Source organism: Zea mays, chromosome 8 (genome assembly GCF_902167145.1).
Source record: "Zea mays cultivar B73 chromosome 8, Zm-B73-REFERENCE-NAM-5.0, whole genome shotgun sequence".
Classification (NCBI taxonomy): domain Eukaryota; kingdom Viridiplantae; phylum Streptophyta; class Magnoliopsida; order Poales; family Poaceae; genus Zea; species Zea mays.
The window spans coordinates 61049062-61067499 of record NC_050103.1 but is presented as its reverse complement, the minus strand read 5'-3'; the positions used below and the strand labels follow the sequence as shown (position 1 = coordinate 61067499).

Genomic DNA, 18438 nt, shown 5'->3' with positions numbered 1-18438 from the left:
GAGGGTTGCCTTGAGGAAGAAAAGTTGCTTAGGGCATGCCTCCAAAATCAAAAGAGTGTCATCTGCATACTGAACAATCGGGAAATCCTGGTCACCAATATCCGGTAAAGGGAGCTTAAGACGATTCCACAGCCTAGCTTTATTGATGATGCTCTGAAGAAGGTCAGCTGCCAGGACAAACAACAGAGGCGAAAGAGGATCACCCTGCCTAACACCTCTCTTGCACTGAAAGGGCTTACCAGGAACACCATTGAGTAACACCGAAGACGTGCCAGAGAGAAGGATGCTCCGAATCCAGTTGATCCACCTAGGACCGAAACCTTTGAGGATCAGAACCTGGATAATCAGCTCATGCTCAACAGTGTCAAAAGCTTTTTCGAAGTCCAGCTTGAGCACAATGATCTCTTTTTTTGAGGAGTGGCATAAGTGAATGTATTCAAAGGCCTAGGCCAAGCAGTCTTGAATAGACCTCCCTTTGATGAAACCATACTGGTTCTTGTGAATTAACCGAGACATGAACGGTTGCAGACGGTTTGCCAACAGCTTCGTTAAGATTTTCATACTATTGTTTAGAAGTGAAATTGGCCTGTAAGCCCCCACCTTCTAAGGATTCTCCATCTTTGGGATCAAAACAATGAAGGACCCGTTGATACTTCTAAGGCAGACCTCACCATGATAGAATTTATCACAAAGATCATAGAAATCTGGAGCAATGACATGCCAGCACTTCTTGATAAAATTTGTATTGAAACCATCGGGACCCGGAGATTTATTCCGCAATCGTGAAGAGCAATCAAGTGCAATAATTTCTCTCTTCTCTATGTTGGATCTAGTTTTTGAGCAACACAACGCTAACACGTTGCTGGTACGTCTGACTCTGCGCGTGTTAGGAGGCCACCCAGCAACACAAGCGCAATGCAACTGTCCTGCTGGCAGCACTGCTGCTACGTTGCTTTTGATCAGTGGTTTAGGTCTAATCATGCCATTCGTGTCACGCATATATGATTTGGAAATGAGGCCACAGTACTAGCAATGATCGGAGCCAGCAAATATTGATTACAGAACAAGATGAAAAGATGTGCTGCCGCCAGTCCAATTCTGAACCGGAACTACATACGCAAACGATAGAATATAAGGTGCTATTTGATTCACGTGATGGGTAACACATAATGTTAAATAATTTTTTTAATTCCAATCATAATTACCATTTACAATTCGTGAACTAATTTTTTGATATTTCATTAAAAAAATCTACAGCTAGCAACACCGCTGTTAGGGAGTTACACAATCTGGAACAAATCTCAGACCACATTAGTTAGCACTCTGGCAGCTAAAACCCTACAGTTGTTCAGATCTTCGCAACCTTGACTGTTGAAGGAAACGGCAGACTGAGCTTACAGAAGCATCACCGCAGATGGCAGTTAACATCAAACTCTCTTCACGTTTTCTCCATGGATAACAACCGCACCTTCAGTCATCAGAGTGCCAAGAGCACCGCGGAGCTGCAACAAGAATCCCAGCCAGACATCAGCATATGCTAACCTATGCAAAGATAACCAGAAGAGACTACAGTTTCAGACTTACTTCGTGCAGATGGATTTCCATTGAGCTCTGCTTCCTGAGTTCTTCCAGCAACTGCTCACCATTCAGAACGAATACTTAGCTCACTGCTGAGGCAACTCATGATGAAAACAAGGAAAGAGGTGAGGTTCCTTTCTTTTACCTCAATCATATGCATTGAAGGCCCTCCGAGCTGCATTTTCTCCACGATAAGGTTACGGGTTGCAGCAACAAGGTCGTTCCGTCTCTGCCTTTCACTTGCAGATATCCCCGTCATGATTAGATCCATATCAATCGTCCCTTTTTATCATTCATTGGAACACCATCAGCACAAGGATTGGTAAGGGGAAAAAAAAGAAAGGATGAATAGAGCCAAGCCAAGTTAATCTGAGTATCTGACCAGTTGCATGATCCGTTGCAGACTGCTGCATGGCAACTTCAAGAAGCCTGAAGGCCTCCACAACATCTCGCACCTCGACCTTCAGGTAGCAAGAGCCAGATTATCAGTCACAAGAACTACAAATAGTCATAAAACTAAATAATAACCAGTAACTAATATTCAGAAATAATGATTACCACTTCAGAGAACCGCATCCGGGCTAATGCTTCACCTAGACGAATCAAACTCTCTATTTGTCTAGCAGTTGCAGTTATGACCTATATCCACGAAGCAGCAATGTATTAGGGGGGCTTCTCTCTATTCAAAAGTAGGTCTGGCATAGTGAAACAAAGATGCTACCTTCTTTCTGCTCCCAGGGCTATTCCCTCTTTTCCTCATCTCAACATAGCCACGAGTTAACTCCTCTGCAGCTTCATCAGTTAACTGTGGCTGAATATACTTCCTTGCATAGCTTATGTAGGAAACTAGTGTCTGCAGATCCAACACCTCGAGCTCCTCTAACTACACAACAGGATGAATACATAACTAATTAGCCAAGAGAAGTGTTGCACTTGGTTAAATTGTTTGTCGTTATCTATTTCACAAAAAAGAGAAGAAATTGAAGTCTCAAAAAGGCGACTCAGGTGTCTTACATTTGGATTCTCAAAATGCAACGAAACAATATGCTTTGCCAGGCGCCTATCAGTTTGCTCATCCGCCTTGTCCAAGATAAGATAAATTAGGTCGAATCTGCATATTAAATTGTGAGAAGAGTTAGCATTTCCATGTCACTCAATCACTTTGGAACACGCAGTCTCGTCTTAAGTTACCTTGAAAGTAGAGTTGGGGCTAAGTGAATGTTGTCAATTACAGAAAGCCTTGGGTTGTAACGTGATTCGGTAGGATTGGCACATGCCAGGACAGATGTTCTAGCATTTAAAGATGCAATTATTCCAGCCTTCGCAATGGATACGGTCTGCTGTTCCATCACCTAAATTAATTGCAAAAGGACTTCAGCTTACATGGATAATCATATTTTTGCATGCAAATAGTGCGTAAAATTTTCAGCAAACCAAACCTCGTGTAACATGCTTCGTGCATTATCAGACATCTTATCGAACTCATCTATGCAACAAACACCTTTGTCACTCAAAACTAGTGCTCCACTTTCTAGAACCTGAAAGGTAACAAGGTCATGGTTGAGAACACAGGAGCAATTCAATAAGATTGGAAAGAAAACAAAGACATAATGTGAACTTAATGGCACACATACAGTTTCACCAGTCTCAGGATCTTTGGTGACATATGCAGTAAGACCAACAGCAGAACTTCCTCTGCCACTTGTGTAGATACCACGAGGAGACAGTTTATGCATGTACTGGAGAAGCTGGGATTTACTCGTTCCAGGATCACCCACAAGTAAAATATTGATGTCACCCCGGAAGCTAGCTCCAGAAGGAAGCTTTAAGGGATTGCCGCCAAAAAGCTGGATACAGAACAGTTTACAGTATGCTATGGTTAGCTATGGCACAAACATTTGAAAAGAACATGTTAATATTCCATGAAGTTACCTGGCAAAGGAGGCCTCTTTTAACATCATCCAACTCCCATATGTTTGGAGCTAATGATCTAGTCAATCTGTCATAGATATCAGGCAACTTTGAAAGCTCTTTTAGTTTCTCAACCTGCAGTACCGAAAAGAAGAGAGTTAATAAGAATCCAGCAGAAAACATAGAAGGTTTGGGCACCAAAAAACATCAACAATCCAGCACACAGCATTGAAAGATACCTTATCACTAAGAAAATCCTCTTCAGTACATTTGCTAGCATTAGAATTATCAATATCCTTGGTATCCTCCACATGAAGCCTAGACTTGTCTGTCTTCTTTATGTGAAGGCAATCGATATATGTCTGAACGAAGAAGAAATACAATCAAACAATACTTAAGTAAAAGATTTAATCCCATTGTGCTAAGAGGAAACTCAAATATGAAAGCAATAAAACACTGTAATTCTAACCTTGAATATAGACTTCACAGTCCTTTGAGTTGGTCCAACTCTAATACTCATAGCCCTGTATATACCAGTTATCTGTAAAAGAAGCAAAACAAGTAAGTTTGACAGTTTGCACAAACAAGAACTGTATGCCAAGATTTAAGGTACTGATTACTAAGGAAGTTCCGATCCTAACCACAACTCTATCTCCAGGCTTTCCAGCATCAACAAGCTTATCATGCATCAAGACACTAACTGTATGTGGAGTGCCACCTTCAGGTATCTCATCTGGTGTTTCCTGCAACTTTATGATCTGCTTGTCTGAAAATCTAATAATGTAAAATGTTAAATTCAACATGATTTTGATTCTGTTAAGAGTACTAGAAAAGACAAAAATGGTGACAAGTAGGTACAGCTACCTGCATCGGTTGTGCACTAGGGTCATAGAATTTGTGGCTTTACATTGCTCTTTCTGACAGATGTGTGGCTCAGTTACTCTCCCTGAGAAAGAAAAAAACACTGAGTTTCACATTGATAAAAACAATATACAAACGAACTTAAATGGTCCACATATGGCATGCACATCTTAAAATCAATATGAAGTTGAATATAAACTGTATAATATACTACTATATGATATGCATTTCGAATCAGGTACTTGATCTGAGCCCCATGTAGGTCAGACACTAGAAAACGATGTCTGACATAAAGATCAGACATGTTTGGTTCAGAGCCTCCCAAGCAGGTCAGACACTAGAAAACGATCTGAGCCCCATGTACCAAAATCAGAAGTCTCGAGGAGCTCCCTGCACTAGGCAAATCTTAAGGGCTTGTTTGGTTAGAGGGGGAATAAAGGGAATTGGAGGGGATTGAGAGAGAAATTAGTTTATTCCTCCAACCCCCTATAATGACCTTCATTTCCCCTCTAAGCAAACACGCCCTAAGAGTTTACATGTTACCACATTTCCCCAGACGAAATCACCAAGGAGGAAACCTAGTCACAATCACGAAAAACAAAGCACCCCAAACCTTGGATAGGCTAAAAAATATTCTCACTGAGGTCATTCTCTTGTAAGTATGCTGAACAGAAAGGAAAAATGCCATATACATTAAAACCTTATTAAGTGGTATCTTTACTTCAATTTGGGGTATATTTGGGAGCAAAGGATAACTAAATTCAGAGAAATCCTGACAAGCATCATACATGGAGAATTGAATTGAGCATCATCGTGATTGTATAATAAGGTAGCTAAGAAATCACTGAAGAACTGAAGGCACATTTATTTATGAACAAATTTCGGAAGTCACTGAAATAAGATCACGAGCCAGAGTTGCATGAATCCATACTATAATATGGTGCATGACTTGTTTCTTGTGTGCGCCCATTGGGGCGCCACTGCGCCACGGGCCTAAGGTTTACTCTGTCCATGAGCTCTCTTTTTTACTACTCCTCTAGGATCGTTAGAGAGAAATTTGATATTTTGCCACTCTCAATTTTAGCTCTTTGTTATTATGTCATCATATGTCTGACTGCTGGGACCATCTGTATCTATAATTTGTGGGCCCGATTGCATACCGGTGAAGGCCTCAAATTATAATGGCAAAATTGCCAATAGCTCCCAGGGATCTCCCGGGGAAGTATTTATTAGTTGAGAGGCAGAGCTCCTGCCAGTTTTTTTTAAAAAAATGAAGAGTTGCATGGAGCAAAATGTCTATTAGCATCATACCTCTATCAACCATGACGGGCTCTGAGTAGAAACCACAAACCAAGCAGCGGAAAACAGCCTCCTTGAGCTCCGGAATGACTGAGCTGCATCTAATTATCATACCCTTGATGGATACCATCTTCTCAATATCTACAACGAACAGGAAATCACAAATCAGATCACAGAATGTACAGTCTAACTAAAGCTCGAATATTGTCACCTTGCCGAAAGAAATAATCTAATATTACCAGATGGGTTGAGATTCCTCAAGCAAATGGACGACTTGAGGTTGTAGACCCTGGTCTGGATGTGCTTCTCGAAGAGCGGCTCGATGCGCGCGACGAGGTCCATGAGCACAATGTCGAAGATGGCTAGCACCTCAAGCGGGTAGCGGACCATCTTGCTGTAGAGGTCTGAGTCATGGTCAAACACGTCGTGCGCGTCGACGTCGAGTGACTCCCCGCCCTCGAGCTCCAAGATGCGGTGGATGGAGCGCATGTACTTGCCCTCGTCCATGACCGGGTCGACGCGGCCGGCGTCACGCGGGTCCCGGAAGTGGCGCAGGAACCGGAGGATGGCGGCATTGACGTCCTGCACGCTGATGTTGGTGCCCCAGACGAAGACCGGGGTGGCGTCGACCCCGCCGTCGCCGCCATCTGTCTCGTCGTCCCCGGCTTCGGAGGACGGCGGGACGTCATCTGTAGACATTGGGGTGGAGGGCGTCGGCGGGAACCGGCCAGACAAATTCTGACGCTGCTGCCGGGCGGCGCCAGCCCCGGCACCAGACGGCGTGCGGCGGCCAGGGTGTGGCGGCGTCTCGAACCCCCAGAGGGATGGGGACGAAGCATAAGGGCTGGCGGAGCCGCGGCGGCGGCGCCCACCGGAGCGGCGGGTGGGCTGAGATGGGGAGGAGTGGGTGACCGGGAGCGGGCTCGACGGTCGACCATCCGACGACGGTACGGCTGCAACAAAATAGCAAAGCTGAGATTTGCCCCCACACGGTATCCAAATCTTATCAGCAAATCTGCAAGGAGACCAAATTGAACGCGACGGTAGCGATTAGATCTTACAGGGTGGGGAGTTGCCGCCGCTGTTAGAAGCCATGGCCTAGTCACAGAGACAATCGCTCGGGATGGCAGACAGGGAATGAGGTGATGGGAGATGGGGAAGTGGGAGGAGGGTAAAATGGCGGGAAGCGGAGGCGGAGGCGGCGGAGGTTGGATGTGGACAATAGCGGGAAAAGCGTCACATTTCCCGCCGTGTGATAATGCCGGGGGACTTGATGGGCCGCGTTGCGTCCAGTCTTAGCCCACTCAGCCTTTTTGTATTCGTGAGATTGGGCTGGACCTTTATATCATCTTTAGTTACATGTATATGTATGTACAGTTTAAGGCTAAGCATCGGTGCGTTCAAATAATGCTCCAAAAAATAAAAATAAAATACTACAACATTTTACATGTTTTGTGCACTAAAAACAAACTAAACTCCAACAACCTAAATCATGTATTTTATTAAATCATGTATTTTAGGAAGTAAACTATATATTAGGAAATTCTAATTTGGCTACCTATGAAGTTCTCATCTTCGAAGGTGATATAATGACAAGAGCAACCCTCTGAAAGGGCCTAGACCTATCAAAAGAAAATTGTCCAGATGCTTCATTAGCTATACTTGACAGTTTTGTGGGCTTGGGGTCCAATCAACAAGGAAGTTTACTAATGCTTAAGATTGAATGGATGATCGGTGCACGAAGTCAATAATAAACTCATTCAATTCAACTTCTCATTTGTCAATTCGCTCAGTTGCCTCTTTGTTTCTTATGATATTATATGACTGGAAATAATGCCACATCTTTGTCGAAGCCATCAGGATAGCATACAATACTTTTTTGATTTCTAAATAATTTCGCTTGGATGGCGCAAGCACCTCTGAGACGAAGTATACTGTCATTTGCTTTTTGTAGCTACCTTCTAGCTTCTTCTAACCAGACTTAGCCCTAATTCCTTTTAATTAATCTTTCACCATGCAATATCAGTACTAAATTGCTTATCATGCCATACATGCATCTTACTCATTGCATTCCTTAGATTGCAACCTCGCTGACAGAGAGTACGTGCTCATCCCTAAGCAAGGAGCTGTCCACAAGGAAGATCAGGAGAAAGCTCCCGATACTGCCACCGAGGATCTCCCCGCAGCCCCAACAATTGAAGGCAAGCCCCGGTTTTATGCATAACCAAGTTATATATATATGCTACTTTACTACTGTTGGGGGCCTTCGGCTTCCGAAGTCCTCAAAAACGTGATTTGACAATGTTTCTGGAGTGTAATACATGAACAGGTACCTTCGGACATTGACCCTTCGGACAAGTCAAAATCGTTGTATGAAGAAACACAAGGAGAACGAAGGATGGAACAGAGCCGAAGATGTGTGCAAGGAAGCTTCGGCATGATGGCAGAAAAGAGGAAACCGACTTAAAGAGGAAAAGACTATCTAGACCCCGATAAATTACTATAGAGTTATTATCAAAAGCAAAGGGCCTGGATGTAATTTTACATGGGCTGCGATCCGTGCCTATAAATAGATTAACAGTACTCCCGTACTGTTCACGCTGACTTGGCATTCGCTTTTGCGTCACGCTTGTACTTTTGCTTTCCTTCAAGCCGAAGGACATTTTTAATTTGTTATCATTTCTATAATAATAAAAATAGAAATGAGCTAATAATAATATTTAAGTATTTATGTTATTTCTCATACTTTATGTGGATCCCTTTTTCATTATTTGTTATACTGATGAAGGTATGTCCTTCATAACCTTCGTCCAAAACTCATTATATCCTAAGGGAAATAATGCTTCGAAGGACGAAGGACTTTAACGTTTAACGATTTCTGTGTTTCCTTGTTCTTAATTCATAGCATTTAAGGACAAGTCCCCAACATTGGCGCCCACCTCCGGTGAACCCTTTTTGACCACCTTCGGCAAGCATCGACCTTCGTCATGCCGCCAAAGAAAGCTTCAGCAACAGGGGCTGCTGCTCTGCAGCCGCTGGACCCGAACCAGGAGACCCTTTCTCTTCGGGAAGCCCGAAGCCAGAAGAGGAAGGCCACCAGTCCAACGCCTCAGGAGGACGACTTGGACCAAGGAATCAGGAACATGGAGATGCTGCATCAACAAGTGCAAAGGAAGAAAGAAAAGATGGCCCGGCTAGCTGATCTTCAAAGGCAGATAGACGAAGCCTCTGAAGAAGTTCGTCATCTTACGCAAGATGAGCTGAACCGGAGGCCCCAGTACAGAGAGCTTCACCAAGAGGGCTTCGTCAACGAGGATGACTGGTATGAGGATTTCCATCATGGAAATTTTCCTTTTGATGATGCTTCTCCTCTTTCAGCTGAACTGCAGGCTACACCTTGGCCCCCGTCTTATAAACCACTCCAGCTCCCAATGTATGACGAACACTCAGATCCGAAGCAATTTCTGATGAGCTACGAAGCAACCATATCTTCATATGGTGGCAACACTGCAGTCATGGCGAAATCCTTCGTCATGGCAGTCAAAAATGTTGCACAGACCTGATACTCTTCTCTTCGGCCAGGAACAATCACATCGTGGCAAAAGCTGAAGGACATGCTCATCACTAGCTTTCAAGGGTTTCAGACGAAGCCGGTCACCGCTCAAGCTTTGTTCCAGTGCACTCAGGATCATGAAGAATACCTTCAGGCGTATGTCCGAAGGTTCTTACGACTGAGGGCGCAGGCGCCAACGATGCCTAATGAAATTGTTATTGAGGCCATGATTAAGGGGCTTCGACCAGGACCTACAGCCCAATACTTCGCCAGGAAACCCCTTCAGACCCTGGAGAAACTGCTTCAGAAGATGGATGAATATATCCGAGCAGATAATGACTTTCGGCAAAGAAGGGAGGAAGCTTATAGGTTCTCCGAGATGACCAGGGGCTTCGGAGGGAGAATCCACCCTAGGCACGTCAGATCTATCCATTCTACTCAGACTGACGATAGGGGAAGTCAGCAACAAAGGCCGCAGTATTCCTCCTAGGCTTCGGTGCAGCAACAGAACTATCCTCGGCCCCCAGCTCCAAGGGGCAGAGGCGCAAGGGGCTTCAGAGGAAGGTTTGGGGATCAGCCCAGGAAAATTTATTGTCTATTCTGTGGTGAGTACAAGGGCCATACTACCAGGATGTGCCATGTCACCATTCAAAAATAGAAAGAGATAGCAGAAGCTGCAGCCCAACAGAGCCAGCCGAAGCAGGTTATGCATACTGCTTCGTACCACTTACCATACATTCCAGAGTATGTGGGTAACCATCCTGCAGTTTCTGTTGCTTCGGCAAGTCAACCTCAGGCATCTTGGCAACAGCCCCCACCTCCACCACCAATGCAACCCGCTTATCCCCAGGGCCAGCAGCCAGAAGGGAGTTAGCACAATCACCAGCAGAGAGACTTTAGGGAGCAGTCCGAAGCTCGCACAGTCAATAGTACTATGCCAGAATCAAAGCACATCTACTAAGATATATCCTACCTTTGAAACAACTTTTACATTTGTTATCACTTACCTTTTCAATAAAGAGCAATCATTAAAAACTTAGTTCTTTTGTTGTTTTCAATTTCTTGTAATAGCTTCGTCATTATCATAATGAATATACCTTCTTCAAACATTGATGAAGTTCTAAAGGTCTTTACGAAGGAATGCATTGCAAGATATTGTCGAAGCAACAAAAGTCGTTCTTAAGGAAACACAGCGTAAGTTTTCTGCTCAAAAGTCATTCCAAAGGGAATGCAAAGCTTACAGCGAAAAATAAACGCTGATACCGCCGAAATAGAAGGCGAAGAAGCTCCTAAGGGAGGCTTACAGCGAAAAATAAACGCTGATACCGCCGAAATAGAAGGCGAAGAAGCTCCTAAGGGAGACTTACAGCGAAAAGTCAAAACTGATATACCGAAAAATGACAAAAAGATTGTGTGCTCCACTGGGGAATGTGTGTAGGCCTTCGGCGCAAATATCATTTTGCATATCATTACATCATTACATCATGTGCATATCATAGCATCATACATCATATTGCATCAATGGCATAAGAAGGGGATGCAATATGGACCTTCGGAAAAGTAGACAATGTTGACCTACAATATTGAGCTTCGGAGATCGTTTCGAAGAAGTGCCAAGGCACAAAATAGGTTTTCAAGAAATACAGCTTCGTCACTTTGATATGAAAAGGAGATCCATTGTTCACAAAGCATAAATGTTTTTTCGGAAACTGTAATATTTTTACGGAATATGGATATTCTTCACGAAGCATGAAAAGAAGGGAAGGTGTTTTTTCGCCGAAGGCTCAAAAACGGTATGTACGTAAAGTTTCATGCATCGTAAAGAGTTGAATCATAAACAGCTTATATATTACATTCAAAATTACAAAATATTACACATATTGTCTAGCAAATATTACACTCCAAATGTCTTTACAATAACAACTAATCTTCTCTTAAAACTACTTCTGCAGCTTCGTTTAGTAGTTGATCAAAAACTTTATCCATAATAGCTTCGGCCATTTTTCTAATTTCATCATCCCCCTTCGCTTTGGGGTTCGCCGATGGCTCGGCGGACTATGGGGGAGGAGATAGTGCGGCTGTGTTACAAATTGTAAATAAGTCCGAAGTCATAAAATTACAACATAAAGTCAAAAGTTATTAGTCAATACCTATTCGCCTCTCGAGGTCCGCACTTTTCTCAGCGTCCTCTGCTACTTTTCTAGCATCGTGAATACCTTTTTCACTTTTCCTTATAATTTCTTGAGCCATCTCCCACCGCCATTTTCCCAGATGTTGGTGAAAATTTTTCCACCAAACTAAGCTTGCTTCGGCCGAGGGGTCTTTTATATCCTCAATAGATAGGGCAGCCTCGATTTGCGCCAAGGATTTCACATGATCGCAGGCTCTTCTCTCCAAGATAGTGGCAATCCCCCTAGCGCCCGAGAAGGCGCATATGTCCCCACGGCCACTCAAAATTTCTTCAAAAGCTTCGGCCTCGCCGTTGATCCAGTCGATTGGACCTTCGGGATCTCCCAGTACGAAGTTGCTTTCATTCGAAAATGCGCCGACGCTGGCAAAACTAGTCTGAATTGTTTCCACACATTTCATGGATTTTTCATAACATTTTTCTTTTGAAGACCGAAGTTCTGCAGTTGTTTTCTCCCAATGATTCTTCCAGTAATCGCTGGCGTCTCGGTCAGCTTCGGCAGTTGCACACTTTAATTTCGCTTCAGCTAGCTGTTTCTGAAGATTTTCAATTTCGCACTTCTGGGCTTTAGCTTGGGCCTTGGAAGTAGCTTCGTCTTCTTTTATTTTATTAAGCAATGAATTTAATATTTTATCTTTCTCAAGACCTTCGTTCCTTAGCTCAATCACTTCGGAACGAAGGTTATTCAATGCTATGGTACATCCCTCGTCTTCAGCGCTTTTCTGCGCTCTGAGGGCGTTGCTAAGAATAAGGCCCTGCAAAAGGAATGTGGTATTAAGAAATAAACACACGAATTTTTAACCACGCAAAAAGTTTATTTTCTCACCTTTAAGCTGTTGAACGCTAAGCTGTTGGCCAATTCATCTTTTGACAAAACTGAGAGCCCATCTTCTAGAGTTGGGAATCCGAAGCTTCTTACCATCTCCCGGCAGACAGAGATCTCCTTGCTGTCTGGGAGACAATACAAGAAGTCTTCTTCTCCGCTGCCATTAAATATCAACGCTCCTTTCGGATATTTTAATTTCTGGGCATAATGATGAGTTTCTCGCTTTTCCTCTTCAGATAGCATTTTGCCCGAAGCATGTCGTACAATATAATCAGGCAATTTGGAAGATGCTTCAGGAGTTGAAGGAAGAGTTTTTTCAGACAGAATTTGCTTTAAAGTTTCCTTTGTATTTTCTCCTTCGGTTTCCAAGGATTTCTCCTTGGCAGACTCTGAAGGTCCAATTTCGATTTCAGCCTGGTGCTTTGTAGTTTCGGCTCCAGAGGCTATTGTTTCAATTTGTGCTTTTTGAGCTTCGGCAACTTTTTTAGGAGTAGAGCTGGAAGACTTTATTGTCTCCAGTACATCCAAAACATTAACCATCCTTTTCCTTTTGGGGGTCACAACTGGACCTTTTTGAGTTTGTGGCACTCCAACTTCTGTCGAAGGGCTTAAAATTTCTGATATTTTTGTCCCTTCAGTTTTCGGCTCTTCAATTCTTTCAGCCTTTGGTATTGCAGTTAGCTCTTCAGCTTTCTGCGCAGGTATAGGTTTTTTTGGCTTCAGTGGCCGAAGCAGCCTCGCCGACAAATTTGGGCACTGTGGCCGGCTCAATGTAGCGTGGCCGGTGGGTAAGAACCTTCACCTTTTTTCTCTTTGGCGTTGGCTCACTAGGAGCGGCCGAAGCAACTTCCTTCACAGAAACTGTGCCTTTTCTTTTCTGACCCCGTAACGGGTAGCGGTAGTCAGGATAAACAAACCCAATAACATCAAAAACTCGGTTGAATCTTTTCTTCTTTCGGCCTCCGAAGGCCGCAGATAACGCAGTATCTTCTACCTTTGAGTATGCCCCAAGCAATTCATCGATTGTAGCTTCAATACATTTCAGTCAATCATCATCTGGTTCGACAAATTTACCCTCGTATCTGAAAGTGAACTTCATCCTAACCAGCCCACCTTCGTCAGGCTTGGTGATAGTTGCTTTTGGCATTTCCCACTTTTCTACAAGTGGCCAAACTCTGAAGGCTATGTGCTCTTGGACTAAATCCCTCGTTCTGATGAAAGAGCAGACTACGCCGAAGGCCCTCTGGCATACTTCGACTGCCTCGTCAACATTCACCTTTGGTTTCTGGAGTCCGAAGCGATGCCAGATAGGGCGCATGATGATACCTTTAATATCTTCTCGTGCCTTCAAATCGTTTTTCACATAGAACCATTCCTTCATCCAGTCCCCGGGCCATCTCTTTCGAAAAGTCGGCACGGGACAGCTTGACCCAGAGCGAGCACCGAAGCTATAACAACCAAAATTGTTATGATATTGCTCTTTACCCCAGGGTTTCGTCTCATATACTAGCTCATGTATATTACAAAAGCTTTTTGCATTTGGCTCCAAGCCCTGGCTCTTCACGGCCCGGACAAAGATTCCCATTCTTATGATTGTTTCGGGCGTAATTTGATGAAGGTAGACTTGATAAATCTTTAAAACCTCAACCACAAATTTGCTTAATGGAAACCGAAGCCCAGCTTTAAAAAAGTTTCGGAAGATCACAACTTCATTCTCTTCGGGAGTAGGCACAATCCTCTCTCTGTCATCAGCCCTTACAATAGACATGTCCCGAAAATATCTTCCCCTCATATTATCAAGATGACTCTGTTTAATAGTTGATTTTCCAAAAACTGCATGACTTGGTCGCCAGGGTCGATCTTCGGAGTCTTCTCCACCACTTTCCACATCATAACTGTCACTATCACCAGTGTCTTCAGATAAACCTTCTAAAATCTCCCTAGTAATCTTCTTTGTATTTGTCTTCGCTATCGATTCAATAAAGCCCAGATTCTTCTCCTCAGAAAGGCTCAGTTTCATTTTGGCAACAACTTTCTTTTCCTGAGACATCCCTTCGGAAATGCTAAAAATGTGCTCTTAGGTCCGAAGCTAAAAATCTAGAAAGCTGGTCAAGTATTTGTGGGCAAAGAGCTGTTTGAGCAGGCAAAGCAACTGGCAAGAAGGCGTGCCAAATGAGCTCGCGGTAGTAACATATTTATACACCCAGGGCATTGCAAGTGGGAGGGTCCCGCTTGCCATTGACTGTTGCTATTCTAGCAAGAGGAAGGTGTTTTTTCGGACCTTCGGCTTAGGGCCTTCATCCATATCGCAATCTGAATTTATTATCCTAACAAATTAATATTGCGAGGGGCTACTGTTGGGGGCCTTCGGCTTCCGAAGGTCCTCAAAAATGTGATTTGACAATGTTTCTGGAGTGTAATACATGAACAGGTACCTTCGGACATGGACCCTTCGGACAAGTCAAAATCGCTGTATGAAGAAACACAAGGAGAACGAAGGATGGAACAGAGCCGAAGCTGTGCGCAAGGAAGCTTTGGCATGATGGCAGAAAAGAGGAAACCGACTTAAAGAGGAAAAGACTATCTAGACCCCGATAAATTACTATAGAGTTTTTATCAAAAGCAAAGGGCCTGGATGTAATTTTACATGGGCTGCGACCCGTGCCTATAAATAGGTGAACAGTACTCCCGTACTATTCACGCTGACTTGGCATTCGCTTTTGCGTCATGCTTGTACTTTTGCTTTCCTTCAAGCCGAAGGTACATTTGTAATTTGTTATCATTTCTATAATAATAAAAATAGAAATGAGCTAATAATAATATTTAAGTATTATGTTATTTCTCATACTTTATGTGGATCCCTTTTTCATTATTTGTTATACTGATGAAGGTATGTCCTTCATAACCTTCGTCCAAAACTCATTATATCCTAAGGGAAATAATGCTTCGAAGGACGAAGGACTTTAACGTTTAACGATTTCTGTGTTGCCTTGTTCTTAATTCATAGCATTTAAGGACAAGTCCCCAACAACTACACTTAATGTTTGTAGGCTTGTAATGTGAACTTAAGTGTAGGAGTTGCTTGAAACCCTTAGTTGCATGAATTCAGGATTCCTTTTTGAGATGGATACTAGTATGCTAGGTCGAGTAGCTACTTTGCTAATTAGGATCTCGGTAGAAGTCGAGTGATTTTTCTAGCACTCTCGCGAGATCAAGAATTGATTGTATTCATCTTGATAACAGGATCTATGATGGTCTATGGACTTGGATCCAGGGAGGATGCCTTGTCCATGAGACGGGAAAAGGAACTAAGGATTAATGTGTGGATACCTGAGTCAAGCGTTTGAACGTACTAAACATATGTCGGGAAATATGGTAACCGGTAAACCTAGTACCTGAGTGAAGCCGGGCGCGGACTTTACCCCTCACGCGTCCTGAGACTGGGTCTCCCATGCTAGCTATGGTGGGTACAAGTGCAGTCACTGCACGACGGTAGCCGGGGTCAGTGGAACATTGTATGCCAAGGCGGTGAGGCCTGGCCGCGAACGGGGAGTCGATGGGGACGGTTGACATGTGTGGGGACGGAGTGCCCTGACATGTGCCCAATTTATGTAATAACTCTAGTACTTTAATTTGAGGTTTTCCTGTTTTATTGTATTTCTTCTGTGACTCACCATCGAGTGAGTTAGTGGTATTTGATCCTGGATAAGTGGCTTTATCAGACTAGATCTGAGGGATTGACGGGTTATTCTGATTTAAGTGCGTTGCGACCTTTAAGGCGTGACTTGGGCACTTAAGCTGGAATAATTCGGGCGGTTCCGCCACATCAGGTGGCCCACCGCTCAGCAGGTACGAGCAATCGGGCGCTTCACCTTCCAGGCACCGAGTGGTCCACCGTTCAGCGGGTGCAGGCGATTCACCTTCCCACCTGTAGCACTATATAAACAGACGGGTAGGTGTGGAGTTACCAAAACATTCATTTCCAGTGCACTGTTGTGATGTTAAAAAATTTAACCATAGCCGAAGCTTTTTCACTGCACTCTCAAGCGGACCATCATTTTGAGTTAACTTCGTCAGAAAAAAGAGCTTCGACAAAACTGCAAAAGACATCAACTTCGTAAAAACAGCAAAAAAATCCATCAGATGGCCAGAGTACGCTCGAGTGCAAGGGTGACTCGTGAAGGAGAGGAGACTGAGGCCACCGAGACAGCTCCAATTTACGAAGTCATGAGACAGTCGGGTTTAGTTGTGACATAGGGAACCATTGATGAAGGTACACCTGCTGCTGAAGCTGAACAGGCTGATATTGAAGAGGAAAATGCTGATGAAGAAGAGGAGGATTATAGCATTTTGATCCCATCAAAACCCAGCGACCTAGATTTTGAGAAATCTACTGTGTCTGAAGCCGACGTGCCCATGATGATGAAACTGGGCTACTTTGGAGAAGCTGAAAAGAAACTTGTTCGTTTTGCCGGAGAAGAGACCACTCCAACGCCGAAAGATGATGAAGTAGTGGTTTTCAAAAGCTTTTTTAGGGCAGGATTACGGTTTCCTCTAAACGAGATGATATGAGAAGTTTTGAATTTTTTTGAAATCTATCTTCATCAGCTGACCCCTAACGCTATCGTTAGGCTCAACATCTTCATCTGGGCCCTCCAAAGCCAAGGGATGGACCCAAATGCCGAAGCATTCTGCCGAGTGCATGAGTTGCACTACCAAACGAAGGCTAGAGCAGACGGTCTGCATGAAAATTTTGGCTGCTATAATTTCGCGTATCGCAAGGATACGAAGGCTCCGGTTCTCAGCTACCGTACTAAATGGCCAACCGGCTGGAAGAGTGAATGGTTTTATATCAAGGCCGATCAGAAGAAGAGGGGAAACTGATGATGATGGTCATGTGCCCGCTGGTTTTAAGCTTCGGAGTGACCAGACCTTTGTGCAACATGCAGCCAGGGTCAGCATGTCAGCTGGCCGCAGTAGAATTCAGGGTGGTGGCTGAAGAAATCAGCACCAGGGACCTGGTGCAAGAATACCTGGCCAACAGGACATCTCCGACGTTGAGTGATTGGAGCATGCCGAAGGTAAAGGGAACAGAGAAGAAGTATGAACTTGTTCGATTGCCTTATCGTTTTAAGTTTGAGAAACAGTTTAAAGAGCCTTGCCAAGAATGGCTAGAGATGGTTGAAACTATGTGCAATGAAATTTTGGGGAACTATACCAAAAAAGAAGACCAACTAATAACAGTAGCCTTCGGCACCCGGCCAAAACGAAGGTTAAACCGGGTAATGGACGCTCTAAAATTTGAGTACCCTAACTATGAGCGGCTCAACAAGGGTGCCGAAGGGGCAAAAAGAAAAAGGATTGTTAGCGTTCTGAGCAGGCAAGCTGCCAGAATGGTAAAAGAAGATGAAAATACTTTAAAGAAGAGAAAATCCAGTCCCGAGCCGAAGGTGGCGGCCTTGAAGAAGAGAAAAGCTTCAACTCCAGAGCCAAAGGTAACTGAGATGGAAGAGGAAACTCCTTCAACACCTCCTGCTGCCGAAGTAGAAGAGATTTTAAAGGTAATGACTGAATCTTTACCTATCAAGCTACTAAGCCCTCTGGGATCGGAACTGACGAAGCTTTTATAGAAGAAAGAAGAAGAACCTTCGGCTACAAAGAAGGCAAATGGGCTGAAGAAACGAAGAATTGGTAGCGTATTGCAAGCCATTGAAAAGACGCCACCATCGGCCTCGGCATCTAAGATACCACCTATTGTAAGCGCCGAGGCTGCTTCCGAAGCAAACATATCGGCCGAAGCTGCAGCTACCACCGAAGCTACCAACCTGGAGGCTACCTTATCTGGGATTGATAAATTGATACTGGGTATGCCTACAGAAGAAACATCTGCGGCTGTAGAATAGGTCATGGCCCTAGTGCATGACAAAGGGAAAGGAATTGTCGAAGCTGCTTCGAAAGAAGGAGGTTTCGATCTTTGGAACCTGGTCGGACAAGAACTATGTGAGGCTGAGAAGAAGGAGCTATAGGAATACGACATTTCCTGTGGCTACCAGCCAGGAGCGATGCTCTTTGGTGGAATCGATGAAGAGGCCTTGGGATGTGTTTGTGACCGTACCAGGGCGAAAGTAATCGGCACTTTATCGAAGAGTGTTGGTTTTCCGAAGCTTGAAGCCGATATTAGCAGCTATCGACGACTACATATCGTCGGTAGTTTGTTTTATT

At 44.0% G+C, this 18438-nt stretch overlaps 1 protein-coding gene across 1 annotated transcript; it reads right to left on the bottom strand.

Annotated features, from left to right (window-relative positions):
- Positions 1-1127: 1127 nt before the first annotated feature.
- LOC100383139 (DNA replication licensing factor MCM4) lies at positions 1128-6771 on the bottom strand. Its single transcript, NM_001175805.1, has 18 exons — positions 6711-6771; positions 5889-6602; positions 5662-5790; positions 4354-4435; positions 4131-4263; positions 3959-4030; positions 3729-3851; positions 3511-3624; positions 3213-3425; positions 3018-3116; positions 2770-2930; positions 2593-2689; positions 2300-2461; positions 2137-2217; positions 1961-2039; positions 1724-1860; positions 1585-1635; positions 1128-1502 (listed from the first exon to the last, which is right to left on the bottom strand). Exons 1-18 carry the CDS (start codon positions 6742-6744, stop codon positions 1428-1430), a joined length of 2556 nt encoding a protein of 851 aa, NP_001169276.1. The 5' UTR covers positions 6745-6771; the 3' UTR covers positions 1128-1427.
- Positions 6772-18438: the final 11667 nt, after the last annotated feature.

What these genes read in the sequence shown, in the direction of transcription:
- LOC100383139 (NM_001175805.1), bottom strand. Translation starts at nt 6,744, where the DNA reads ATGGCTTCTAACAGCGGCGGCAACTCCCCACCCT. An exon ending in AGGATTTTCTTAGTGATAAG is followed by an intron (nt 3,625 to 3,728) that starts GTATCTTTCAAT and finishes TCGGTACTGCAG; the next exon opens with GTTGAGAAACTAAAAGAGCT. An exon ending in AAAGAGGCCTCCTTTGCCAG is followed by an intron (nt 3,426 to 3,510) that starts GTAACTTCATGG and finishes TTCTGTATCCAG; the next exon opens with CTTTTTGGCGGCAATCCCTT.